General features: G+C 73.4%; 4 protein-coding genes and 1 pseudogene across 4 annotated transcripts in view; 3 read left to right on the top strand and 2 right to left on the bottom strand.

Moving 5' to 3' along the window:
- The first annotated feature begins 3,643 nt into the window (after positions 1-3,643).
- On the top strand, positions 3,644-5,672 carry C1QL4 (complement C1q like 4). The gene is made up of 2 exons (XM_059832838.1): positions 3,644-4,165; positions 5,493-5,672. The coding sequence occupies exons 1-2, from the start codon at positions 3,644-3,646 to the stop codon at positions 5,670-5,672; spliced, it is 702 nt and encodes a 233-aa protein (XP_059688821.1).
- Positions 5,673-9,321: 3,649 nt separating this feature from the next.
- On the bottom strand, positions 9,322-12,796 carry PRPH (peripherin; the record flags this gene model as incomplete). The annotated part of the gene is made up of 9 exons (XM_059832759.1): positions 9,322-9,369; positions 9,445-9,521; positions 9,683-9,732; positions 10,090-10,310; positions 10,392-10,517; positions 10,588-10,749; positions 10,827-10,922; positions 11,160-11,220; positions 12,468-12,796. Coding segments are annotated over 9 exons (1,170 nt in total), but the record flags the coding sequence as incomplete, so codon positions are not given.
- A 1,487-nt stretch (positions 12,797-14,283) lies between these two features.
- Positions 14,284-16,309, bottom strand: LOC132320416 (tubulin alpha-1C chain-like). Its single transcript, XM_059832733.1, is given in 4 exon segments — positions 14,284-14,834; positions 14,837-15,257; positions 15,842-15,990; positions 16,068-16,309. Coding segments are annotated over 4 exon segments (1,242 nt in total). The 5' UTR covers positions 16,189-16,309.
- Positions 16,310-23,213: 6,904 nt separating this feature from the next.
- The window catches only part of LOC104257957 (tubulin alpha-1B chain-like), a 9,903-nt pseudogene continuing 6,918 nt past the window's right edge, over positions 23,214-26,198 (top strand).
- Positions 25,864-26,198, top strand: part of LOC132320456 (tubulin alpha-1 chain-like) — a 1,171-nt gene continuing 836 nt past the window's right edge. Inside the window, exon 1 of the mRNA XM_059832804.1 lies at positions 25,864-26,192. Coding sequence (XP_059688787.1) covers positions 25,941-26,192 — 252 coding nt within the window. The 5' untranslated portion in view covers positions 25,864-25,940. The remainder of the gene's footprint in view (positions 26,193-26,198) is intronic.

Here is a 26,198-nt window from a genome sequence, read left to right as displayed (position 1 = left end):
GGCACTGGGCGCCATACTCTGGCACTGGGCACCATGCACCAGGGACCATGCACCAGCACTGGGTGCCGTGCACCGGGTGCTAGGGACCGTGCGCCAGCACCACGCACCGTGCAGCGGGCGCTGGGCATGCACCGGCCGGTGCTGGGGCTCAGGGACCAAGTGCTGGGGCCGTGCCGGCGCTGGATGTGACCCTGCGGGGCCGCACGCCGCTGCACGAGCCAGCGGGTCCTCGGGGGCCGCAGAGGCAGATGGCGAACGTGGAGTCGCCGGACGGCTGCACCGAAGCCCCCCTCCCCGTGCCGGCGCTGCCGGCCCCGCTGGCTGCGGCGGGGGGAATGGCGGGGCCGCGGCGTTATGCATTTATTCATGCTCTGCGCCCCAGCACCGCAGCTCCGCTGGCCGCCTCCAGCCCCCGCAGCTCACACCAGGCTCAGCTCCTGGCTCCGGCCCCGGAGCTGCTGGCTCTGCGGTCAGGGACGTGTCCGTTCCCATCGGGGTGACCCACAGCATCGTCCCGGATCCTTGCCTGGCAGCAGCGAGAGCTGCCAGGATGGGGAAACCGAGGCACAGCGGTGCCGGTGTGGGGGCTCAGCCCTGGCGCTGGGCTCACAGCCCCCAATGACGGGGCCGAGCCCCCCCCAAGCCCAGCCGCCCCCCACGGCAGCCGGGCACCGGGGCCAGGCCCAGCCCAGCAGCCGAGGTCAGGATCCGGCCCTGACCCCCCCATCCCTCCATCTCCCCGCGGCTGCTCTCGCCGGGGCTGACCTTTCTCGCCGCTGCTGCTATTTTTACCCCCAGCCTTGGCTCTTCCCCAGCCCCGCTGCTGGCAGGGCTGGGGGCTGCCAGGACCCCCGGCGTCCCCTCGCGTCCCCTCGCGTCCCCGCGGCCAGGCACCCGCTCCCCACCAGCCCTCGGTGCCTGCTAATTAGTGCTCGGGCTTCCCCTCGCAGCCTGGCTAATTAATTCGCTGTTGCTGCTCATTAGGATCAGCCGACCGAGGGGGTGGCGGTGGCGGTGGTGGGACTCCGGCGTCCCTGTCCCCGGGGAGCGGCACGGGCGGCGAGGCTGGCGGCTGGACCCTGTCCCCGGCCCCGGCGGGGGAGATGCTCCAATCCCCGTAATTTGTTGCACAAACATTGCCGGGTTTTTCAGGATTGCATTGATCCTCCTGCATAAAGGGCCCATAAATCCATCCAATATCCCGGCTGATTGATCGCCGCCCTTTGGAGGGAGCTGGCCAGGCCTGCAAATTTAAAAACTACACGGATAAATTACACACGCGGTCGCTACGGTGGGAGCATCTCCCTCGCCCGCCCCCCCCGTGTATGCACACGCATGCAGCATGCACACATATGCACACAGCATGCACACGCACGCACGCAGCATGCAGAGGCATGCACACAGCATGCACACGCACACTCGCAGCATGCACACGCATGCACACAGCATGCAGACGCATGCACGAAGCATGCACATACATGCAGACAGCATACACGTGCATGCACACAGCATACACATGCAGACAGCACGCACACACACCCCCGTGCCCCCCAGCTTGCATCCCCGCACACACGCAGACGGGGAGGGCCAGCCGCTGACACCGCCAGCACACGCGTGGACCCCTGCACACAGACACGCGTGTGCAAAGCCACCCACGGGCCCGTCCCCGCCCCGGTGGCTCCGTGCAGGGGGACCCCCTCGTCCCACCGCCCCCGGAGGGACCCGGTTTCTCCCTTTTTCCCTGATATTTTTCCAGGTGCCGGGAAGCGGTGGACGAGGGGCCGCGGCGGCGGCCGGGGAAGCAGCTCCTCTCCGGGGAGCGCGGGGGGCGAGACTTCATTCTGCACAACGCAGCACGTTCGGGCAGGATTTGGCAAGAGCAGCCGTAAATCGGCCCCCCGAGACCTGCTCCGCCGCGGCGCTGGGAGCAGCCGGGGCCCGATCCGGACCCCCCCGGCCGCCTGCGCACCTCGAGGGCAGCGCGGGGGGGGGCCGGAGCCCCCCGGGGACGGTGGCTCTGACCCCCTCCCGGGGCTGGGAGGGGACCCTGCGCCCCGGCAGAGCCCCCCCGGCCCGGGGCTCCCCGGCAGCACTGGGGGTGAGCCCTGGGGAGGGCCCCCCCAAAACCGGGCCCGCGGCCGCCAGCCTGCCCGGGCCCTGCGCGGGGCTGAGCCCCACGGGGGTGCATCAGCGGGGCGGGGGGGGTCCCTGGGCACCCCCCGCACACGCAGCCCCTGTGCCACGCACGGCCGTGCACCCAAGCCCCCCCCCCCCACCCCCGTACCCGCCTTGCACGCGCACACACGCCCCCCCCCGCACCCTCACATCCCCCCCGCAGCCCGGCGCCCCCCCGCCCCGTCCCTCCCCCCGCCCCCGCCGTGCCCGGTGCCGTCGAACGGGGCGGGCGGAGCGGGGCTGCGGGCGCGGCGCGGCGCGGGCGGCGGCCCCGGCACGTGGCTCCCGGCGCCGCGGGCGGCAGGTACCGGCGGGCACCGGCGGGGGGGGGCGGGGGACGGGGGGGGGGGCTCTGCCGCGGGCCCGGGGCCGCGCGTCCCCGGGGACCCCGAGCGGGGCGCGGGGGAGGCTCCGGGAGAACCGCCCCGGGCGGCGCAGCCCGGCCCCGGCCCCGGCGGTGCACACCGGGGAGAGCGCGGCGCGGGGCCGCTCCCGGGGGAAGGGGGGGCCGCTCCCGGGGGTCCCGCTCCCGGGCAACTTGGCGAGAAGTTGCCCCGCGCGTCGCGGCGGCTCCATCCCGGTCCCGGCTCCGGTCACATCACCGGCTCCGGTCCTGGCTGCTGCAGGAGCTCCGGTCGCGACTCCCTCCGGCTCCGGTCTCAGCGCCTTCCCCGGCTCCGCCGCCGTCTCGGGTCCCGGCTCCGCTCCCGGTTCCATCATCGGCTCCGGTCTCGTCCCCATCACGGGCGCAAGTCCCGGCTCCACCCGCAGCTCCGCTCCCGGCTCCGGCTCCGGCCCCGCTCCCCTCACCAGCCCCAGCCCTGCTGCTGTGACCAGCCCTGTCCCCGTCCCCATCCCTGTCCCTGTCCCCAGCCCCGCTGCCGGCTCCATCCCTGCTGCTGCTCCCGTCCCCACTCCCAGCCCCGCTGCCGGCTCCATCCCTGTCCCTGTCCCCATCTCCATCCCTGCTCCCATCCCCACTCCTAGCCCCACTGCCGGCTCCATCCGTCTCCCCATCCTCATCCCCATCTCCATCCCTGCTCCCACTCCCATCCCTGCTCCCGTCCCCACTCCCAGCCCCGCTGCCGCCTCTATCCCTGTCCCTGTCCCCATCTCCATCCCTGCTCCCACTCCCATCCCTGCTCCCATCCCCACTCCTAGCCCCACTGCCGGCTCCATCCGTCTCCCCATCCTCATCCCCATCTCCATCCCTGCTCCCATCCCCACTCCTAGCCCCGCAGCCGGCTCCATCCCTGTCCCCATCTCCATCCCTGCTCCCAGCCCCATCCCACCCCATCCCCGCTCCCAGCCCGGTCCCCGCCGCGGCGTGAGGCTCAGTGGGCGGCTGGGTGCCGTCCGCCCCTCCGGTGCCACCATCGCGCCCAAGGGCGAGGAGGACCTGCTGGCGCTGGCTGCCTCCCGGCTGAGCCGCAGGAAGCGGGTGGCCGGGGCGGCCGTCGGCGTGGCCATGGTGCTGGTGCTGCTGGTGGCCATCCCGCTGCTGGTGCACAGCTCCAAGGCGGCCGCGCACTACGAGATGCTGGGCAGCTGCCGCATGGTCTGCGACCCCTACCCCGGCCCCGAGCTGCCCGCCGCCTCCCCGCCGCCCTTCCTGCCCGGCGCCAAGGGCGAGCCGGGGCGCAAAGGCCGCGCCGGCGTGCGGGGTCCCCCCGGACCACCGGGACCGCGGGGGCCGCCGGGCGAGCCAGGCCGGCCGGGGCCGCCAGGGCCACCGGGGCCAGGTCCCGGGGGGTACATCCCCTCCTTCTACAGCCCCAAGATCGCCTTCTACGCGGGGCTGCGGAAGCCCCACGAGGGCTACGAGGTGCTGCGCTTCGACGACGTGGTCACCAACGTGGGCAACTACTACGAGCCCTCGAGCGGGAAGTTCACCTGCCCCCTGCCCGGCATCTACTTCTTCACCTACCACGTCCTCATGCGCGGCGGCGACGGCACCAGCATGTGGGCCGACCTCATGAAGAACGGGCAGGTACGGGCCGGGACCGGCACTGCCGCCGGCACCCCCGTGACGGCTCCTCCCGGTATCCCCGGTGCCCCCCACCCTGCTCCCCCCAGTGCCGCTGCCCCCCCGGCCGGTCCCTCGCTCTGTTCCAACCCGGCACCGTGTCTCTGTGCGGCTCCACCCGGCTCCCCCCCATCCCAGCTCCCCCCCATCCCAGCTCCTCTCTCTTGGTTTTCCCATCTTGTTTCCTTCCATCCCGATTTTCCCACTCTGGTTTCCCTTAATCTGGGTTCCCCCATTCCTGGTCCCCCCCATTCCTGGTCCCCCATCCCCAATTCCCCCCACCCCAGTCCCCACATTCCATTTCCCCCATCCAATTCCCCCACCCCAATTCCCATCCTCTTCTCCCCATCCCTCTTCCTCCATCCCATTTCCCCCCATCCCTGCTCCCAGTACCCCCATCTCCCCCCATGCCGTTCCCCCTCTGGCAGCAGGGAGGGGGTGTCTGGGGGAGCCCCCCCGCACCCGTCCCCACCACCTGCCATCGCCTCAGCCTTGGGGACACGAAACCCCCATCCCCAGGGCTCCTGCCGCAGGGACGGGGGGACGCACTCCCCCGGGAGCGCCGGGCTCGGAGCTGGCAGGGAGTGGGATCTGTCGGGGCCGGCTGGGACAGCCGCCATCACCGGGGACAACCGGCTGTGCCCCCCGGCCAGGACAGCCACCAACCCTGGGGTGGGGGGGACAGGCTGTGCCCCCCCCGGCTGGTCCCTTTGTTCGCGGAGGCGCAGCCGGCCGGCAGCTCCTGCACCGCCTCGCCCCGGACGCTTCCCATTTATTATGGGAGAAGCGAGGATCGATCCAGCGCGGTCGATGCCAGCTCTGCCGCCCCCACCCCGGGAGCTGCCCCCGCCCCCCCCGGGGCATCCCTGGTCCCCGGGGGCAGTGCAGGAGCCTGGGATGGAGGGGGGGCCCAGGGCTCCCCAGATCTGGTCACCAGTGGGTCCTCAGGACCGAGCACCAATGGTGAGACCCAGCTCCAACTGCCTGCTGGGGGGGGCCCTATGCTGGGGGACCCCGGGGTGCGGGGGGGCTCTGTCCCTGGCCCCTCCTGTCACCGCTGCCGGCCGGCAACAGTTAGGGAGCGGGGGGGGACGCCGGCTCCCTCGCCCGGCTCTGCCGCAGACGGGCGGCGTGACCTTGAGCGGTGATGGACAGAGGGGCTGAGCGGGCTGGGGGGGGGCCAGAGCAGCTCAGCCCCCCCGTCCCCAGCCCCGCACCCCATTCCCGGGCTCCCCCCAGGGACTGTGTGCCTGGGGTGGAGGGGGGTGTCCCTGACGGCCGTGCCCCCCAGGTGCGGGCCAGCGCCATCGCGCAGGACGCGGACCAGAACTACGACTACGCCAGCAACAGCGTCATCCTGCACCTGGACGTGGGCGACGAGGTCTTCGTCAAGCTGGACGGCGGTAAAGTGCACGGCGGCAACACCAACAAGTACAGCACCTTCTCCGGCTTCATCATCTACCCCGACTGAGCCCCCCCGTGCGGGGCCGGGGCTGCGGGGACGGCGGGGGGGTCCCCAGCTCTGGCTGGTGTCCCCCGCGGTAGCGCTGGCTGCGACGAGACACCCGCGAGGACACCCGCGCCCCCACGCTGCCCCGCAGCCCCCACTCACAAAAACACCCCCATCAGTGCCCCCCCTCCGCCCCCGCATGCCAGCACCCCCAAGAGCGTCGGGGTGTCCCGGTGCTGTCCCCATTGCCGGGTCCCCCCCGTCCCCGCGGCTGATTGTTGGGCTCCGTGTTCCCCCCAATAAAACACTCCGGGTTTGGATGTGCAGCTGCTGCCGTCGCCTCCCCCGGGGGGGGGGGGGGGGACAGGGGGGGACGGAGGGGACCGCCAGGGAGGGGGCTGGGCCACCATCGCTCCTTGGTGCTGGCCCCATCTGTCCCCGCAGCGGTGACAATCTCGGGGCCGCCGGTGGGGACAGGGACAGCGACGGCCCCCCCGGCCACGCACAGGGGTGTGGGGGGGCACAGGCCACCCCTGTCAGGGGACACGCTGGGGACACCGCCTGCCCCGGGGCTGTTTGGGGTCCCCGGGGTGGGAGCGGAGCCGCAGGACGCCGGGTGCCCCCCCGGCCGAGCCCTGCAGCCCCGGTCCCCGGTCCTGGCCCCGGCCCCGGCCCCGCGTGGCCGTGGGCCGGTGCTGCCATCGCGTGGCCAGTGGCCGGGAGGACACGGCTCCCGCCGGCGGGGGCCAGGGAGCCTGGGGGGACCCCCGGGAAGGGCTGGCAGGGGTGGGGGCTCGCCCCCCCCGGGCCCACGGCACCCCGGAAACCCTACAACAAGGTGCAGCATGAACTGTTTTATTATCTGTGCAGTGTCCGTGGGCACGTCCCCATCGTCCCCGTGCTGGTCCCCCCGGCGGGTCAGGGTCCTGGCTGCCACCGGGGGCGGGATCCCTCCTCCCCAGCGTGCCCCCCACCTCCCCAGGGTGCCCCCCCCAGTCTCAACCCCACATGGTGTCCCCAACCTCCCAAGAAACACCCCTGTCCCAAAATGTCCCCCAGCCCCACTCCCAGGGTCCCTCCCTGACCCCAGGATTCCTGCCCCCCCCCATCCTGAAGGCCCCCCCCAGCCCCAGGGTCACCCCGAGCCCTGAGACACCCCCCCACACTCCTTAGCACGGTGGGTGCCTGGGGAGACACTGGGAAGAGCTGGCGCCACCACCTCGGGGTCCCACTGGCCCTCATCCCCCCTAAAGTCTTGCACCACACTTTCCTCCTGGGGGGAGTCCCCACAGTCAGGGTGGGTGGGGGGCCCCCACTCCCCTGAGCCCTTGGGGGGGGACAGGGGGCCCAGAAGGGCTCCACGTCCCCCGGCACTCACCCAGGGCACAGCCGCGTCCTCGGTGTCAGCGGGCTGGGGCCAGGACGGAGTCGATTGCCACCGCAGCAGAACCTGGAGGTGACGCCACCATCAGCGGGGGGGCTGGGCCTGGGCCCCCCCGGCCCCCCGATCCATCACCCACGTGCCGGAAAGCCCACCCAAGGCTGCAGGGGACCTGCTGGGGACCCCACCCACGGCTGCAGGAGAATTTCTGGGGCTTGCCGACTGCCCCAAAGCGCTATGGGGACGAGAGGGAAGAGTGGGACCGGGGCGGGGGGAGGTCAGAGCCAGGGAGGGGACCCAGGTGTCCGGGTGCCCCCCCCGCCATACAAAATGCTGCCTGGGTGACGGGCACATGGCGGGCCAAGCCGACCTTGGAGGTGCTGGCGGCTCCGGAGGTCTCGACGCCTGCAGAGAGGGGGAGAAGGGGGGCCCTGAGCCCCCCTACGGCGGGGGAGCGGTGGGCACACGTACCTAGGGTGCTACTTTCCGGGGGGGGGGGGGGGGGGGGGTCCCAGCAGCACAGCCCCACTACCCTGGGGATGGAGGGACCGGGGTGGCAGGGCCTGGGGAACCCCGGTGCTGAGGCGGCACGCTGGGCGGGCACCCTGCGGCCCTGCCCTGAGGTCGCTCTCGGGGGACGGGGGGGGGGCACGGGGGGGGTTGGTGGTGCCACAGTTACAGGGGGGCACTGCTGGCGGGGGGAGGCTCCGGACGCCCGAGTCCCACGGCGGGGTGCTCTCACCTGCCCTCGCGGCTCCGGCGGGACCCCGGCTCGTGGGCACGGCGCTGCCGGAGATAGAAGGGCCCGTTACCGGGGGGGGGGCTGACTGGGGGGGGGCGGTATTTCTCCCCACGGCGGCCGCGGGGTTCGGGGCCGTGGCAGCGCTGGTCACCCCCCCCCGTGGTTTGGCTGGTGCTGAGCGGCGCTGGCACAGCATCAAGGCCAGCTCCGCGCCTCCGGGGCCGGGGGGCGGCGGGGGGGGGGGGATCTGGCCCGCAGCGGGCAGGGAGAACCGGGGGGGGGGGGGGGGGGGGGGGGCTTCGGTATCACCTGAGCCCCTCACCTACAGGCCACGCTCCCGCCGTCCCCGGCCGGCTCCTGCGCAGCTCCGCGGCGTGCACCGCCCCCCCGGGCCAGGATGCGTCCCCCGGGCCTGCCCCCACCCCCCGGTACCGGCGGAGGCCGGGTGCCTGTTGGGGGGTGCCCGGCCCCGCTCCCCTGGGCCGTGCTGGGCCCCTAGCCCCATCCCGCGGCCACGGCGGTACCGGACACGGAGGGAGTGGCGGTGCGGGGCGCGGACCGGGGCCCGTTTCTCCTCCCCGAGGCGGAGGCCGGTACCGGCGGCCGCCGCCGGTTTATAAAACGCCGCCATCACCGATGGCCCGCCCCACGGCCCAGCGCCGACCAATGAGAGGCGGCAGCGGCGGCAGGCGCGCGACTGTGATTGGTTCAGCACCGCTCCAGGGCTCGGCCTCTCAGCGATAGGCTGGTATCAGCCTATCAGCTCCGGGGAGGAAAGCGGCTGATCATAGAGAGGATGGGGGGGGGCAGAGCGCCGCGAGGATTGTGGGATAGCGGCGGCCCCGCGCGCGGCTCCGCCGCGGGTCCTGCACCCCGCCGCCCCCCCGGGCCCCGGGCCCCGCTCCCCGGTGCGTGCACCCCCCCCGGCCCCGGGTGCGACCCCCGGGCCCGGCCCCCACCCTGTGCACTGCCTCCCCAGCCCTGCAGCCCCTCGCCCCCCAGCTGGCTTCGTGCAGCACCGGGCGCCCCCCCCACGGGCCCCTCCGGCCCCCCCCGCCCACGGCCGACACGGGTGACTCGGCCCCGTCCACGCCACAGCCTTTATTTGCCGCTCAAGCAGGATGGGGCCATTGGGGGGGCAGCCCCCAGAGCCCCCCCCAGCCCGGCCCTGCAGCCCTTCCCGCCCCCAGGGCCCGGGGGGAGCCGGGCCAAGGCAGGGCGGGGGCCCGGGGGGGGGACACAGCGCCCGGGGGCCACCGGACCCCTTAGACCCCGGGGACAGCCGGTGCCCCCTCCGTCAGCGGGAGGGGAGCGGGGACCCCCCCGCCCCCGGGGCCGGGCAGCGCAGGAGGCAGTAAACGTTAAATACAAGGGAGGCTCCGGCGGGGGGGGGGGGGAATAAATAGGCGATAAATAGCAATAAACGGGGGGGGGACAAGGCACGGTGCTGGCAGCGGCGATGGGGATGGGGCGGGGGGGCAGCCGGCCCCCCGCCAAGGCCCCCCCGCCGGGTCGGGCGGTGCAGGGTGGGGAGCGGGTCCCCTCCATCACTTCCCCGGCTCCGCTCGCTCCTTGTGCGACTCCGTCACCACCTGCTGCAGGGGGGAAGGTGGGGGTCAGCCCCACGGTGGGGTCGGGACCCCCCCGCGCCTGCAGCCCCCAGCCCTCACCTGCCCGTCCCGCGTCTCGATGGTTTTGATGAGCACCATCCTCCGCGCCGGGCTCTCCGCGGGCTGCGGCTCCAGCACTGGGGCACAGAGAGGCCATCAGCCCCCCCTGCCCCCCCCGGGGCGCGGGGCCACCCTGGGCAGGGGCGCAGGGACCCACCTGCACCCCCCTGGGGTCTCTGCCCCAAGAGAGGGGGGAAAGACCCCCGGACGTGGCGGGGAACCCCCGGCCCCCCCTCACCTGAGCTTCTCATGCTGAAGGAGGTGGCGGGGTGTGGGGGGACGGTGATCCTGGGGGGGGAGAGGGGGGTGAGGGGGGTCTGGGGCTCCCGGGCATCACCGGTGACCCTGACCCTTCCACACCACTGAGTCAGTGACCCGCACCACGGTTAACCTGTGCCAGGCCGGGCTGTGCCAGGCCGGCAGCGGGCTGCACCCGTGGGCTGCCGGGCAGGTGGCAGGAGCGGAGCCGGCGGCAGCTCCCCCGCCATCGCGCCTTTATCTCCGCAGCAAGAAGCTCCCGTGGGAACTTTTTGGGATGACCCAACGGGGGGGACCCTCTCCCCCGGCCGGACTCCGCACGCCGGCAGCGACGGGGACGTGAGGCTGCGTGTGCCAGCCGCCCCTCGCGGGGCAGAGCCGCCTCACCGGCTCTCCTCGCCCTCCAGCAGCTTGCGGTACGTGGCGATCTCGATGTCCAGGGCCATCTTGACATTGAGCAGGTCCTGGTACTCGCGCAGGTGCCGCGCCATCTCCTCCTTCATCTGCTGGATCTCCTGCTCCAGCCGCCCCACCACGTCCTGGTAGCTCCCGATCTCCTCCCCGAACTCGTCCTCCATCTCCCGCATCTGCCGCTGCAGCGCCTCGTTCTGCGGGGGGAAGAAGGGGCCACATAGGACCAGGGTGGGGGCCCGGTGCCTGCACCCCCCCGACCCCCCCCCGGCTCTCACCATGCCCTTCAGCCCATCCACCTCGCAGGTGAGGCTCTGGATCTGCCGCCGGGACTCGTTCATCTCCTGCTTGGCCAGCCGCAGCGCCTCGTGGTTGCGGTTGGCCGCGTCTGAGAGGTCGGCGAACTGTGGGGGCCGGGGGAGTTAGGGCTGCCGGGCACCCCAGCCCCCCCACGGCCCCCCCAGCCCCGGGTACCTTCGACTTGTACCACTCCTCGGCTTCCTGCAGGTTCTTCACGGCGATGCTCTCGTACTGGGTGCGGATCTCCCGCAGCGCGGCCGTCAGCTCCGGCTTGCAGACCTCCATCTCCACCGGCGCCGCCGGGCTCGGGGCACTCACCTCCAGGTCCCGCAGCTCCTGCGCGGGCACACGGGCTGTCCCGCAGTGGCACACGGACCCGACCCACTCCCCCGCACCCCACCCCGGCCCCCCACCTCCTCATGCAGCTTCTTGAGGAAGCCGATCTCGTCCATCAACAGCTCGACCTTGCGCTCCAGCTCCAGGCGGGACAGCGTGGCATTGTCCACGTCCTGCGGGGAGAGGCCGGGCTGAGCTGCGGGACAGCACGGAGGAGACGGGACCCCCCCCGGGGTCCCCCTTGGGGTGGGACAGGATGGGGAGTGCCTGGTGCGTGGGGCATCGCTGGGGCCTTCGCATGTGTGGGCAGCCAGGGCAGGGGCCCTGCATAGGGCAGGGGCATCACCGGCGTGCACTGCACGGGGGGAACGGGCACTGCACGGGGGGAACGGGCCCCCCAGCCCCCTCACCTTGCGGAACAACACCAGGCTCTTCTCCGCATCCTCCCGCTTCTGCGTCTCGTCCTCCAGCCTGGGGAGAGCAGGGGTGAGAAGGAGGTGGGGACAGGGTGCAGACCCCCCCTCGTGCCTCCTGCTGCCTGGGGCCCCCCGCCCTCCCATAGCCCCCCCCAAGCTGCAGGCACACAGGGACGGAGGAGGAGGAAGAGGAGCCCCGCAAGGCTGAGCCACCCCCTGCTCGCAGCCCCCGAGGGCCCGGGAAGGGGCAGCTCTGGGGTGTCCCTGTCCCTGCCCAGCTAGGGCAGGACCCCCAGACCCCGGGGGACCCCACCCAGGCCCTGCCACACCGCCCCGGGGCTGTGGGCCCGTGACCCCACTGCAGCCCCCCAGGGCCCCTCACTGGGACACGCTCGTCCCTGGGGGATCCAGCCCTGCCCCGGCCTCCTCTCCCCCCGCCCGAGCGCTCGTCCCTGTCCACCCCCAGTGTCCCCACCCCGCCATGCCCCCCCCAGTGCCCTGCCCTGCCGCAGAGCCCCGCTCTTCCAGTGCCCCCCGGGCATCCCCAGCGCTTTCTCCAGCGTCTGCTGGGCGCACCCCTGGCCCCAGTGCACCCCGACCCCCCCCCAGTACACCCGGGGCATCCCCCGGTCCCCACCCCGGTGCACCCCACATCCCGGTGCATCCCCCACCCCGGTGCGTCCCCTGGTCCCCATCCCGGTGCGTCCCTCATCTCGGTGCATCCCCTGGTCCTCATCCCGGTCCGTCCCTCATCCCAGTGTGTCTCCCGGTCCTCATCCCGGTGCATCCCTCATCCCGGTGCGTTCCCCGGTCCCCGCCCCGGGGCACCCCACATCCCGGTGCGTCCCTCACCCCGGGGCGTCCCCCGGTCCCCATCCCGGTGCGTCCCTCACCCCGGTGCATCCCCCGGTCCCCGCCCCGGTGCACCCCACATCCCGGTGCATCCCTCATCCTGGTGCGTCCCCCGGTCCCCATCCCGGTGCGTCCCTCACCCCGGTGCATCCCCCGGTCCCCGCCCCGGTGCACCCCACATCCCGGTGCGTCCCTCACCCCGGTGCGTTCCCCGGTCCCCGCCCCGGTGCACCCCACATCCCGGTGCGTCCCTCATCCCGGTGCGTTCCCCGGTCCCCGCCCCGGTGCACCCCACATCCCGGTGCGTCCCTCATCCCGGCGCGTCCCTCATCCCGGCGCGTCCCCCGGTCCCCGCCCCGGGGCACCCCACATCCCGGTGCACCCCACATCCCGGTGCATCCCCCGGTCCCCGCCCCGGGGCACCCCCCGCCCCGCCGCCCGCCCACCCACCGCTGCCGCAGGGCCGCCAGGTCGGCGGCCAGCCCGTCTCGCTCGGCCTGGAGCCGGTCGCGGTCGCGGCCGAGGCGCTGCAGCCGCTCCCGCAGCCCCCGCAGCTCCCCCTGCACCAGCCCGGCGGCGCGGGGCGCGGCGGCGGCGGCGGCGCGGCCCAGGGCGGCTCGCAGGTCCCCGTTCTGCCGCTCCAGCGCCCGCACCCGCTCCAGGAAAGCGGCGAAGCGATCGTTCAGCGCCGCCAGCTCCTCCCGCTCCGCGCCCCGCGCCGCCGCCGCCGCCGCCAGCCGCCCCGGAGCCGCGGTGAGGGGCGGCGGCGCCCCGAGGGCGCGGCGCGGGGGGGGGCCGCGGCCGGCGCGGCTCATGGCAGGACCGGGAGGGCGGCGGCCGCCGGTACCGGCTGTTTATAGCGGGCGGCGGCTCCGCCCCGCCGGGGGGACCCGGGGTGCGGGCGCGAGGGGAGGGGTCTCCCGGCGGGGGGGGGGGAGAACGGGTCTGCGGGTGCCCCCTCGAGGGGGCCGGGGAGAGGGGCCGGGGACCCCCCCCGGGATGCGGGGCGGGGGGCTGCAGGAGTTTCCCCCCCCCGGAGAGGCCGGGGACCCCCCCGGGATGCGGGGCGGGGGGCTGCAGGCGTTCCCCCCACCCGGAGTGGCCGGGGACCCCCCCCGGGATGCGGGGCGGGGGGCTGCAGGTGTTCCCCCCCACCGGAGTGGCCGGGGACCCCCCCCGGGATGCGGGGCGGGGGGCTGCCGGGGACCCCCCCGGGATGCGGGGCGGGGGGCTGCAGGCAGAGGAGGCCGGTAACACCGGGGGTGGTGGGGAGAGGGGCCGGGGGTGCCCGGGGGGGGGGCACAGATCCCTGCCAGGACAGGAGCCAGGGGACCCCGTGGGGTGCAGGGCAGTACTGGGTATTAAGGGGTCCCCCCATGTGGCACAGGGAGAGGGGGGTGCAGACCCCCCCACACTTGGATGCAGAGAGGGGCGGGGGGAGCCCCCCCTCAGCCCCTGCTGCAGGGCTTGGCAGAACCCCCAGCTCAGCCGGGTCCCATCCTGCCCGGGGGGCTCAGCCCCACGGAGGAGGCAATGCAGGCCCTGCCCCTCCCAGCACCCAGAGAGGGGGGGCCCTGTGCCCCCTCCATTTTGTAGGGGCAGCCATGACTCGGCTCTGCCGGAGCCGCCATGTGCAGGGGCAGCACAGGATAACGGGCTCGGGCCCCCCCCCGGACCCCCCTTCCCGGGCAGTGAGGGCGGCGCTTACGGGAAGGGGTCAGTGCTCTGCCCGGGGTTGCGGGGACCCCCCCGGCTCTGCAGCGCTCGGCCCGGGGAGCAGCTCCATGCCAGGAGCAGCATGAGACCACGTACAGCCCGTCTGCGGCAGCCGTGCCCAGGGCCAGATCCTGCCCACGCACCCGGCGCTGGAGGGCGGCTGCTGGGGCAGGCGAGGACAGGGCACGGGGGGCTCCCAGCCTCCTGGGGGGCTGTTCCCAGGGGTCCTCACCCCACTGGGGGACCCACCCCTGTGGCAGGGACCCCTGGGGGGGACACACGCAAACCCCCCCATGCAGGCAGCCCGATGGGGCGTAGCCAGCTCACAGCACGGGATGAGACAGGGGACCCCAGTCCCACGCAGCCCCCCCAGCGCAGCCCCCGTGCCAGCTGGCAGCAGGGCTGGGCAACTCAGCCAGGACCCCCCCGCCTCGGGACGTCCCCCCAGGTCACCGCAAGGCAGATTGCACCGGGACAATAAACGAGGCGAGATTGGAAAGAGCAATTTTAATGAACAGCACCACAGTGTAACCGGCAGAGAGACAAGGCACTAGTATTCCTCCCCCTCCTCCTCGCCCTCCACGCTGTCGGCCCCCACCTCCTCGTAATCCTTCTCCAGGGCGGCCATGTCCTCCCGGGCCTCCGAGAACTCCCCCTCCTCCATGCCCTCGCCCACGTACCAGTGCACGAACGCCCGCTTGGCGTACATCAGGTCAAACTTGTGGTCCAGGCGGGCCCAGGCCTCGGCGATGGCCGTCGTGTTGCTCAGCATGCACACGGCGCGCTGCACCTTGGCCAGGTCCCCCCCGGGCACCACCGTGGGCGGCTGGTAGTTGATGCCCACCTTGAAACCAGTGGGGCACCAGTCCACGAACTGGATGGTGCGCTTGGTCTTGATGGTGGCGATGGCGGCATTGACATCCTTGGGCACCACGTCCCCGCGGTACAGCAGGCAGCACGCCATGTACTTGCCGTGCCGCGGGTCACACTTCACCATCTGGTTGGCCGGCTCGAAGCAGGCGTTGGTGATCTCGGCCACCGTTAGCTGCTCGTGGTAAGCCTTCTCGGCCGAGATGACGGGGGCGTAGGTGGCCAGCGGAAGTGGATGCGGGGGTACGGCACCAGGTTGGTCTGGAACTCCGTCAGGTCGACATTCAGGGCCCCGTCGAAGCGCAGGGAGGCCGTGATGGAGGACACGATCTGGCTGATGAGGCGGTTGAGGTTGGTGTAGGTGGGCCGCTCGATGTCCAGGTTGCGGCGGCAGATGTCGTAGATGGCCTCGTTGTCCACCATGAAGGCGCAGTCGGAGTGCTCCAGTGTGGTGTGGGTGGTGAGGATGGAGTTGTAGGGCTCCACCACGGCCGTGGAGACCTGCGGGGCCGGGTAGATGGAGAACTCCAGCTTGGACTTCTTGCCGTAGTCGACGGAGAGGCGCTCCATGAGCAGGGAGGTGAAGCCGGAGCCGGTGCCGCCCCCGAAGCTGTGGAACACCAGGAAGCCCTGCAGCCCCGTGCACTGGTCAGCCTGTTGGGAGAGTCCCCAGCGGGGTCCGGAGCAGGTCAGCCATGGCTTCCCACCCTTGTCCTCCCCAGGACGGGTGCAGCAGGAGCCACCCGTCCCACGCAAGCCCACAGGCAGCCAGCTCAGCCTTTGATGTGCCGGGAGCTCCCCGAGCGGAGCCCGCGGCACAGCAGGTCCGGCCAGCCCCGGCGCCAGCCCCGGCGTGGGAACCAGAGGTTCAAAGAGCTTGGGCAGCCACACCAGTCAAACCAGTGCCACACCAGCACCCAAACCAGGGCTACACGGCCCCCTCCTGCCCCAGGCGTGGGGCTTCTGTCCTCCCCACAGCCGGGCTTGGCACCGGGCTGGGACGGGGCCGTGCTGCCCCTGGGGCAGGCGTGTCCCATGTGGGCACTGGGGACAGCCCAGACCTGTCACCCACACCCTGGGGCAGCAGGTCCCTCCTGGGGCAGCCCCACCTTCCGCCCCAGAGCGCTGACGCAGCAAGAAGGACCTGCTGATCACCTCCCCCGGGACACGGGCTTCCCTCTGCCCCAGGCACCCCCCTGGGGACAGACCCACCCTGTGAGACCCCATGGGACGCCCACCAGCTTGCGGATGCGGTCGAGGACCAGGTCGATGATCTCCTTCCCGATGGTGTAGTGCCCGCGGGCGTAGTTGTTGGCCGCATCCTCCTTGCCCGTGATCAGCTGCTCGGGGTGGAAGAGCTGCCGGTACGTCCCCGTGCGCACCTCGTCTGCGGGGAGAGCCCGCACGCCCCGTTAGCGCCCGGCACCCATCGACACCGGCCCCCCCGCAGCCCCCCGCGCTCACCGATCACCGTGGGCTCCAGGTCCACGAAGACGGCCCGCGGCACGTGCTTGCCGGCCCCCGTCTCGCTGAAGAAGGTGTTGAAGGAGTCGTCCCCCCCGCCGATGGTCTTGTCGCTGGGCATCTGCCCGTCGGGCTGGATGCCGTGCTCCAGGCAGTACAGCTCCCAGCAGGCGTTGCCGATCTGCACGCCCGCTTGGCCCACGTGGATGGAGATGCACTCGCGCTGCGGGGGCAGGACATGGCACCGTGTCACCCCTGGGGTCCCCCCTTTGTTCCCCCCGCAGCCGCAGCACCCGCCCGGGGCCCCGCAGGGACGCTGCCCCCGGGACGGGCTGGGAAGGGCCGGTTCCCGGGGCTGGATGGGGCCAGATCCTGCCCCAACCCACCCTATTGTTCTGGGTCCCAGCAGGCACCGAGTGCTGCTCACCCCCTCCGCTGCCCCAGAGCCGGGAGTTGGGGTTCCCCAGGGTTATTCCCAGCCCCCCCCATTCCCAGTCCCTGCACTGGGACAGGGATGACTTCAGCCCCCTCCCAGCCCCACGGAAAGGGAATCCCCCCAGCCCTTGCGCAACCCCGGCCTGTCCCCCCCGGCCACCACCTCCCGCCGCGCCAGCCCCGACCCACGGGGATGGGCGCCCGACCGGCATCCCCCCCCCCCCCGGGGCCGGGCGCTGCCCCCCCTCGGGACAAGAGCAAACTCCGCGGAAGAGTCCCCAGGGAGGGTCCCCCCGGCACCCCCACACCCCCCCGGGGACAGGTTCCCCCCCGACTCGGGGAGCCCCACGGGCGGTTGGGGGGGGCCGTGGGGATGTACCCAGGACCTGCGTGGGAGCCCGGGACACGCGGTGCACCGCGGCGTGTCCCCACGCGGGGGGACAGGGAGCCCGGGGGTGGCAGCACCCGGGGCAGCGAGCCCCGACCCGGGGGGGCCACGGCTCCGGCCCCCCCCGCCCCACACCGGGGACACACAGTGCCCCACGTCCCCCCCACCTTAGGGCCTGCCCGGGGGTGTGCAAGCGCTCGGCAGCCCCACGGGGTGCCCTGGACACGCGAGGAGCCTTTGCACCCCCCCGGCCCGCAGCCCCACGCGCTGCCCTGGACACGGGGGGAACCGAGCACCGCCCCCCCCAGCCCCACGCGCTGCCCTGGACACGGGGGGACCGAGCACCGCCCCCCCCCCAGCCCCACGCGCTGCCCTGGACACGGGGGGACCGAGCACCGCCCCCCCCCAGCCCCACGCGCTGCCCTGGACACGGGGGGACCGAGCACCCCCCGGCCCGCAGCCCCACGCGCTGCCCTGGACACGGGGGGACCGAGCACTCCCCCCCCCAGCCCCACGCGCTGCCCTGGACACGGGGGGACCGAGCACCGCCCCCCCCCCCCAGCCCCACGCGCTGCCCCGGGGGGTCCCACAGCCCCCGGGCTGCCCCGGCCCACGCGGGGCCCCCACGCCCCCCGGCCCGGCCCTCACCATGGCCGCTCACTGCCCGAACCGTTACGGAGCTGCCGAGGAGGGAGGCGAGGGGCGGCCGGGGGGGCCCCCCCCGGTTATACCCCCGGGGGCGGGGCCGGGGGCGGGGCGTGATGGGCGGGGCACCGCCTTTCCCCGCCCCTCCGGGACGGCGCTGTCCCGCCGGCCACGCCCTCCCCCCTGGCCACGCCCTCGCCGCCCCGCCTCGATTCCGATTGATCGGTTCGAAAGTCGGCGAGGCTGCGTAGGCGGTGACGTCGGCAGAGTGGAATGTGGCGGGCGGGAGGCGGGGCGAGGGGCGGGGCGCTGGGGCAGGAGGGGCGGGGCGTTATGGGGCGGGGGGCGCGGGGGGGGCGGAGGGCATTTGGGGCAGCGGGGCCGGGGGGGCGCTGGGGGGGCCTGGGGCGGGGGGGGCTGTGGGGGGTGTTAGGGGCGGGGGGCTCAGCCGGGGGGGCTCTGCCCGGGGAGCACCCGGGGGGGTGCTCCACCCAGCCTGGGCCGGGGGCCGCGGGGGTCCGGCTGTCCCCGTCCCGGTCCCGGTCCCGTTCCCGTGGGAAGCCCCGCGGGCGCCCGTCGCGCCGGCTCCTGCGCCGGGGCCACCGCCCCTGTTCCGCTGCCAGCCCCTGGGGCGGCTCCTCGGGGGAGCCCACGCAGGGACAGCTCCTGTGGGGCAGGATGGATGGGGCGGGGGGGGCACCCCACGCTTACCCCCGGGGAGCAGCACCCTGGGCCCCCCCCCGCCCTGGGGTGGGGTGAGTGCGGGTCAGGGTCACCTCCCCGGGGCCAGAAATGGGTTTGGGGACAGTGTGGGGACATGGGCAGCCCCGGAGACCCCCACGCTGGGCTTCAACCCCCACCCCTGCAGTGGGGTCACTCCCTTGGTGCCCCCCACCCCGGCAAAGGCACCCTGTCCCCATGCAGGGCTGCTCTGCAGAGAGCTGAGGGTGGGGGGACCAGGACGTCCCCGGGGGACCAGCCACGGCGATGTCCCCACGGCCCCGGGGAGTGTCCTGGCGTGGCCGAGAGCAGCACGTCCCTGTGGGGCCACCGTGTCCCCCTGCGCACCCCTGAGGTCCCTGTCCCCCCCCACCCCAAGGCTGCACCCGGCCCCCCACTGCACAGTGCCGTGCACAGCAGCTGAGCCGGGGCCCCCAGGGCTCCCCTGGGCACCCCAGCGTCCCCCCACTCCCTGGGCGTCCCCCCCACTCCCTGGGCACCCCCAATGTCCACCCACTCCCTGGGCACCCCAGCATCCCCCTGCTCCCTGTGTGTCCCCCATGTCCCCCCACTCCCTGGGTGTCCCCCGTGTCCCCCCACTCCCTGGGCACCCCAGCGTCCCCCCACTCCCTGGGTGTCCCCCGTGTCCCCCCACTCCTGGGCACCCCAATGTCCACCCACTCCCTGGGCACCCCAGCGTCCCCCCCACTCCCTGGGTGTCCCCCGTGTCCCCCCCACTCCCTGGGCACCCCCAATGTCCACCCACTCCCTGAGCATCCCCGTGTCCCCCCCACTCCCTGGGCACCCCAGCATCCCCCTGCTCCCTGGGTGTCCCCCGTGTCCCCCCCACTCCCTGGGCACCCCAGTGTCCACCCACTCCCTGAGCATCCCCCGTGTCCCCCCCACTCCCTGCGCACCCCAGCATCCCCCTGCTCCCTGGGTGTCCCCCGTGTCCCCCCACTCCCTGGGTGTCCCCCGTGTCCCCCCACTCCCTGGGCACCCCAGCATCCGCCCACTCCCTGGGCGTCCCCCGTGTCCCCCCCACTCCCTGGGCACCCCCAATGTCCACCCACTCCCTGGGTGTCCCCAGCATCCCCCCGCTCCCTGGGTGTCCCCCATGTCCCCCCCCACTCCCTGGGCACCCCAGTGTCCCCCCACTCCCTGAGCATCCCCCGTGTCCCCCCCACTCCCTGGGCACCCCAATGTCCACCCACTCCCTGAGCATCCCCCGTGTCCCCCCCACTCCCTGGGCACCCCAATGTCCACCCACTCCCTGGGCACATCCTCGGTGCTGGCACCCGCCTGGGGCCGGGGTGGCCGGTGTCCCCATGACACCCACTCCTTGAGCCACCGATGCCACCAGAGCCCCCGAGCCCGCACCCCCCCGGCTCCGGGGCCCTGCTGGGGGTCGGGGGTGCTTTGGGGAGGGCCGAGCGGAGCGGGGTCCCCCCGGTAGCGGGGTCTCTCCCGCCTCGCCCCCACTGCCGCCGCCGCCGCCGCCCCGCTCCTTTATTGCAGTCTTTGCCGCAATGCGGTGCTGCCCGCGAGCGCCGAGCGATGCTGCAGCCCCCTCCCCACAGCCGGCGGGGCCGCAGCCCCCTGCACCCGCCGCTGCCTCCCCTGCGCCCTGTCCTGCCCCCGTGTCCCCCCCGTGTCCCCTCTCCCGGGGGCTGAGCCTTTTGTTGTGGCTCCCGCAGTGCGGGGAGGGACGGGGGGCTGCGGGGGGGGCACGGGGCACCCAGGCTGCGGGGACATGCGGTGACACCCCCCTGCTCCCTCCTATGGGGATGGGGTCACCCGCTGCCCCAGCACCGGGGTTTGGGGGGGTCCCTCACCCTGCCCTTTGGAGGGGGGCTGTGGGGTTGGGTGCGGGCAGGGACGGGTGCCACCGCCTTCGCTGCACCCCTCCAGCCCCCCAGTCCCACCCCGAGCCAGCCGGGGGACAGTGGGGCCCATCCGGTGCCCCCCACCGCCGCAGGGCCTCATCCTGCACCCCGGCGAGGAGCAGCCCCCGCGCTGGCCCCTCTCTCCGTTTCAATGAACCCGTCACATCGATGGCGGCAGGGGACAGACAGACGGACAGAGCGGGCGCTCGCACGCCGCGTTCTGCGGGAAAACAGGTTAAAAATAGCAGCAGCCGGTGCCCGGGACGTCACCCCCTCCCCGGGAGCCCCGGCAGCCCCCGACGGTGCTGGGACCCCCTGATCCCTGGGGACCGATGTGTCCCGGCCGTGGGGTGCGAGGTCACCGGTGAGGGGACCCCAGGAAGGCCCCAGACTGGGGGGGGGGCTGGAAACCTCGGCCATGCCGCGGGCATGGAGCCAGTGTCTGGGAAATCAGGCCACGCCGGGCTGCGCCGCCGCAGGGGAGCGAAGACGCCGGCTCCCGGAGCCCCCAAGACACCCAGCCCGGGGGGGGCGGCCATGGGCTGGGCTGGGGGCTCTGCGCGGCCGGGGGGGGACCCCGGCGTGGCCAACGGCCTGTCCCGCTCGGTGGTGCCCGGGCGGCCGACATGGCGGGGGGGGCAGCAACCGTCACCAGGAGCCACCGCGTTGCTACCAACAGTCAACACAAGCCCGGGCGGCCGGGAAGGACTGGGGGGCTGGCAGCCGGGGGGGCTGGGAGCTGGGGGGGCGGCTGGGGGCTGGGCCAGGCCCCCCCCAAATGGCACACACTGGGGCTGGACACCGGGGGGGGGCACCGGGGCTGGTGACCCCATGGCAGGGTGCAGTGGGGCTGGGCATTGGGGTCCCCGGGGCCTGTGTACCCCCCCGCACAGGGGGGTCAGGCACTGGGGGCCCCGGGGATGGTCCCCCCCCCCAAGCACAGCAGGGCTGGGCAGCGGGGGGGCCCAGCCCCGTCTCCCCACACCCCCCCCCGGCCAGGCCCCAGGATGGATGTTGGGGAAGGGGAATGCGAAGGGGGGGGGGGGTCCCAGTCCGTCTCTTAGCAACCGGTCTCCTAGCAACCCCGCCACCACGGCCGTTGCCTGGCAGCGGTCACCGCGGGGACGAGTGGCCTTCCATACCTAACGAGGTGGGAAGGGGCTGGGGGGGGCACCCCCCGCACCCAGGGCCCCTCGCCCTACACCCCGCATCGCCTGGGGGGGCTGAGCCCCCGCCACCCCACAGAGCACCCCCTGCCCACGGCTCGGGGGACAGGATGGGCAGGGACCCCCCCAGCCTGGAGAGGGGTCCCCGAGGTGGGGGCTGCCAGAACCCCAGGCCCTGGGACGCCCTGGGGACGCCCCACCAGGCCCCACACCGGTGCCCAGGGCTCGGGGCCGTGGGGAGACAAAGGCAAGAGGCGTTTCCCAGGCAGGGACGGACCCATTGCGGGGTCAGGGCTGGGGGCTGAGCGGCTCTGGGCCGGGGTCCCCCTAAGCACCCATTTGCAATGGGGACCAGCCCGGCGGGAGCCGAATCTCCCGGTTCTCCTGCGCTCGGCGCAGCCAGGGCCACCCGGTCCTTTGTTCTGGTGGGCGATGCCCAAATCCCGGCCCCTCTTTGTCTGCAGCCCCACAGCCCCTGGGGAGCCGAGCCCCGGCCCCCTCCCTGCTCCCACCCCGCTTCAGCAGCACCCCAAAAGCAGCAGACCGGCAGAGTGTGGGGCTGGGACATGGGGCCAGCAGTGGGGACATGGGGCTGGCGGCGGGGACATGGGGCTGGTAGTGGGGACATGGAACGAGGGGCTGCCCACAAATCCGCATAACGTGGGAAACGCAGAGAAAACGTGATTCCTCAGCAAGGGGGGGGCCATCCTGGCAGCTCCACCTGCGGCACTGGGGCCAGCCCTGCCTGCGCCTGCGGCGTGGGGTCACCCCTCTGTGGGGACAGAGCCCCCCGGAGCCCCCCGCCTCGGGGGGACGACCCCCAGCCCCAGTGGGCTTTGCAGGGACAAACGGGAAGGGGAACCCCCCGTGGAAGGGGAACCCCCCCAGGGCCGCCAGGCCAGTGGCTCGGGGCAGGGGGGTGTGCAGGGGCTGCAGCAGATGGAGGGGTGGCCGGGGGACGCGTGCCCCCGTGTCCCAGCTGTGTCCCAACCACCAGCTGCCGCAGAGCAGCTGCCGCTCGGTCTGGGCCCCCCAGCCCCAAAAGCTGTGCTGGGAGCCACCTCGGGCTTTGTCCCCCGTGTCCCCCCACCGTCCCCAGTCCCCCCGCCCTGCTCGTCCCCAGCTGCCCCGGGGGACGGCGCTTTCTCCCCCCGGTTGGGCCCCGCGGGGCTGGTGGCTGCTGCCCGAGCAGACAAAGAGGCGCTGGAAGGGACGGGGCACGGCCGGGAAAGGGCCAGGCTGCGGCCAGGACAGGCACCGGGCCACGGTGGGGACGGGGGCCAAGACGTGGCTGAGAACCAGGGCACTGGGGCATGGCCAGGCACGGGGACAGCGTCCCCAGGGATGGGGACAGGCGCCTGGCTAGGGACCTGGGGATGGGGACCAGAGTGTGACTGGGGATGGGGACAACAGCGTGGCTGGGGACAGGGACCGGGGTGTGGCCGAGGATGGGGACAGGGGCATAACCGGGAGCCAGGGCAGAGGCCGGACGGGGGGCGGTGGCACAGATGGGGACAGGGACATGGCCGGGCTTGGGGACCAGGGCGTGGCTGAGGACGGGGCCGGGGCCATAACGGGGGGCCAGGGCGGCGGCGCACGGCCAGACCGGGGACGGTGACAGGGCTGGGGCCGGGGACCAGGGCGGGGCGGGCGGCTTGGCCGAGAGCGGGGACCGGGGCGCGGCGGGGCCGGGGACAAGGACGGGGCCGGGGACAGGGCCGTGGCCGCCGCAGCCCGCGCCCCCCCCCCGCACCGCCCGGCCTTTGTCTGCGGCTCCGGGGGGGCATTACCTCATCCCGCCCCGCGCCAATGGCCGCCGCCGCCGCCCCCCCGCCCCGCCGCCCGCCCCGCCCCGCCGCCCTATAAAGCCCCGCGCCGAGCGCCGCGCTCCGCCGCGCCTCTTACATCGACCGCCTCAGCGTCGGGCTGTGAGACCGCCCCGGAGCCGACCGCCGCCATGGTGAGAGGGGGTGCCCGCGCCCGCCCTTGTCCCCGTCCCCGGTCCCCGTCCCCCCCGCGCCCGCCCTTGTCCCCGGTCCCCATCCCCCCCGCGCCCGCCCTTGTCCCCGGTCCCCATCCCCGGTCCCCGTCCCCCCCGCGCCCGCCCTTGTCCCCGTCCACGGTCCCCGGTCCCCGTCCCCCGCGCCCGCCCTTGTCCCCATCCCCGTCCCCCGCACCCGCCCATGTCCCTGGTCCCGGCCCCCCCCCCGCCCGGGATGACCGGGATGGGGCCCTCGGCCCCGGGGCTGAGCCCGCACCGGGCGTGGCTCCCGTTACACCGGGCAGGAGGGGTCGTCCGGGACCCATCCTCCGGTGTGGCGCCCGTTAAACGGGGCTGGATGGGTCCCCCTGCCTTCCCTCGGGCTGACACCGAGTCCCCACCGGGCGTGGCTGCCGTTAAACCGGGCGGGTGGGACCCCCGGGACCGAGCCCCGAGCCCGCACCGGGCATGATGCCCTTAAACCGAGCAGGATGGGTCCCCGGGGCCGAGCGCCGAGCCTGCAACGGGCGTGGCTCCCGTTAAACCGGGCAGGATGGGTCCCCGGTGCTGATCCCCGAGCCCGCACCGGGCATGGCTCCCGTTAAACTAGTCAGGATGGGACCCCGGTGCTGAGCCCTGAGCCCGTACTGGGTGTGGCCCCTGTTCGACGAGACAGGATCGGGCCCCCCTTCCCAGTACTGAGCTGCTGTCACGCACTGGGCGTGGCTCCCGTTAAACCGGGCAGGACAGACCGCCGCGGTGCTGAGCCCTCAGCCTGTGCTGGGCGTGGCCCCGGTTTAACGGGGCAGGAGGGGTTCCCTGGTGTGGGGTGTGGCCCGGGTGCAGTGGGGCAGGTAGGGCAGGATGGGCCCCCCCGGTGCTCAGCACCCCATCCTGCACCGGAGAACACGGCAGGGCAGGATGGGGCCCCCCAGTCCCACACTGGGCGTCACCCTGGTTCCATGGGACCCGAGTGGGTGGGATGAGCCCCCGGTGCTGACCCCCCCAAGACTGGGCGTTGCTGGGTCTCAACAGGGTGGGTAGGGCAGGATGGGACCCTCAGGGCTCCCTGGCTTGTCCTGGCTGTGGTCCCAGTCCCTTGGGGCAGGATGAGCCTCCGGTGCTGAGCTCCCCATCCCACAACGGGCAGGGTCCCAGCTCCCTCGGGGGGGCAGGATGGGACCCCCGGAGCTGAGCACCCCCCCTTGCACTGGGTGTGGCTCTGGAGCGGGGTCCCCCTGCAGCACTCGGTGCCTGCTGGGACCCAGAACAATAGGGTGGGTTGGGGCAGGATCTGGCCCCATCCAGCCCCGGGAACCGGCCCTTCCCAGCCCGTCCCGGGGGCAGCGTCCCTGCGGGGCCCCGGGCGGGTGCTGCGGCTGCGGGGGGAACAAAGGGGGGACCCCAGGGGTGACACGGCGCCATGTCCTGCCCCCGCAGCGCGAGTGCATCTCCATCCACGTGGGCCAAGCGGGCGTGCAGATCGGCAACGCCTGCTGGGAGCTGTACTGCCTGGAGCACGGCATCCAGCCCGACGGGCAGATGCCCAGCGACAAGACCATCGGCGGGGGGGACGACTCCTTCAACACCTTCTTCAGCGAGACGGGGGCCGGCAAGCACGTGCCGCGGGCCGTCTTCGTGGACCTGGAGCCCACGGTGATCGGTGAGCGCGGGGGGCTGCGGGGGGGCCGGTGTCGATGGGTGCCAGGCGCTAACGGGGCGTGCGGGCTCTCCCCGCAGACGAGGTGCGCACGGGGACGTACCGGCAGCTCTTCCACCCCGAGCAGCTGATCACGGGCAAGGAGGATGCGGCCAACAACTACGCCCGCGGGCACTACACCATCGGGAAGGAGATCATCGATTTGGTCCTCGACCGCATCCGCAAGCTGGTAGGGGCGGCGGGGGGGCCTCGTGGGTGGCGAGCCGAGGACAAAGACTGGGTTCTCAGTCTCGCCCTCCCCTCTGGACTAGCCTGGCTGGGTTTAGATTTAATATATTAATTAATGTTAATCCTGTTCTGCAGCGGCTGCCATTGGCTGGCAGCGGGCTGCGGCGCAGCTGGGGTGTTGGAGCCGCTCCACAGCGCCGCGGCCCCCGGGCGCCGGCGGTGCTGAGCTGTGCAATTCCGCCTTTGTTCCCGCTTGGCTCTCGCCGCGGCCGAGTCCAGCTGCGTGGGGCTGGGGACGAGCGTCCCGATGGCTGCGCAGGCTGTGGCAGCCCCTCCCGGAGCTGTGCGGCCGTGCCGGGGCTGATGCTTTGCCCCACTCCCTGATGCCCAAACCCTGTCTCCAAACCTGTCCTGTTCTGCCACTGAGCCGGTGGCACTGGCCCCCTGCGAGGTGCTTCTGGCTGCTCTCCCACCCCGCGGCCGAGGGGCTTCCCGGGGGATTCACCACCCCCATGAGTCAGTGCCCAACAGATGGGTCAGGGCCACCCTGTCACCCATCCCGGTGGCTCCTGCTCAGCTGCTGGAAATCCCCCAAATGTCCTCGTAAGGCCACAGAGAGGAAGGAGCAACTTCTGCTGCTGCCCGGACTGAAGATGCCCCCCCCTTGTCTCTCCTTGCCAGGCTGACCAGTGCACGGGGCTGCAGGGCTTCCTGGTGTTCCACAGCTTCGGGGCGGCACCGGCTCCGGCTTCACCTCCCTGCTCATGGAGCGCCTCTCCGTCGACTACGGCAAGAAGTCCAAGCTGGAGTTCTCCATCTACCCGGCCCCGCAGGTCTCCACGGCCGTGGTGGAGCCCTACAACTCCATCCTCACCACCCACACCACGCTGGAGCACTCCGACTGCGCCTTCATGGTGGACAACGAGGCCATCTACGACATCTGCCGCCGCAACCTGGACATCGAGCGGCCCACCTACACCAACCTCAACAGGTTGATAGGCCAGATCGTGTCCTCCATCACA

The sequence above is a fragment of the Gavia stellata genome, chromosome 36, assembly GCF_030936135.1.
Source record: "Gavia stellata isolate bGavSte3 chromosome 36, bGavSte3.hap2, whole genome shotgun sequence".
In the NCBI taxonomy this organism is placed as follows: Eukaryota; Metazoa; Chordata; class Aves; order Gaviiformes; family Gaviidae; genus Gavia; species Gavia stellata.
The sequence above is the reverse complement of the archived record's forward strand: the minus strand, read 5'-3'. Positions and strand labels throughout refer to the sequence as shown.

What these genes read in the sequence shown, in the direction of transcription:
- C1QL4 (XM_059832838.1), top strand. Translation starts at nt 3,644, where the DNA reads ATGGTGCTGGTGCTGCTGGTGGCCATCCCGCTGCTGGTGCACAGCTCC. An exon ending in ACCTCATGAAGAACGGGCAG is followed by an intron (nt 4,166 to 5,492) that starts GTACGGGCCGGG and finishes CGTGCCCCCCAG; the next exon opens with GTGCGGGCCAGCGCCATCGC.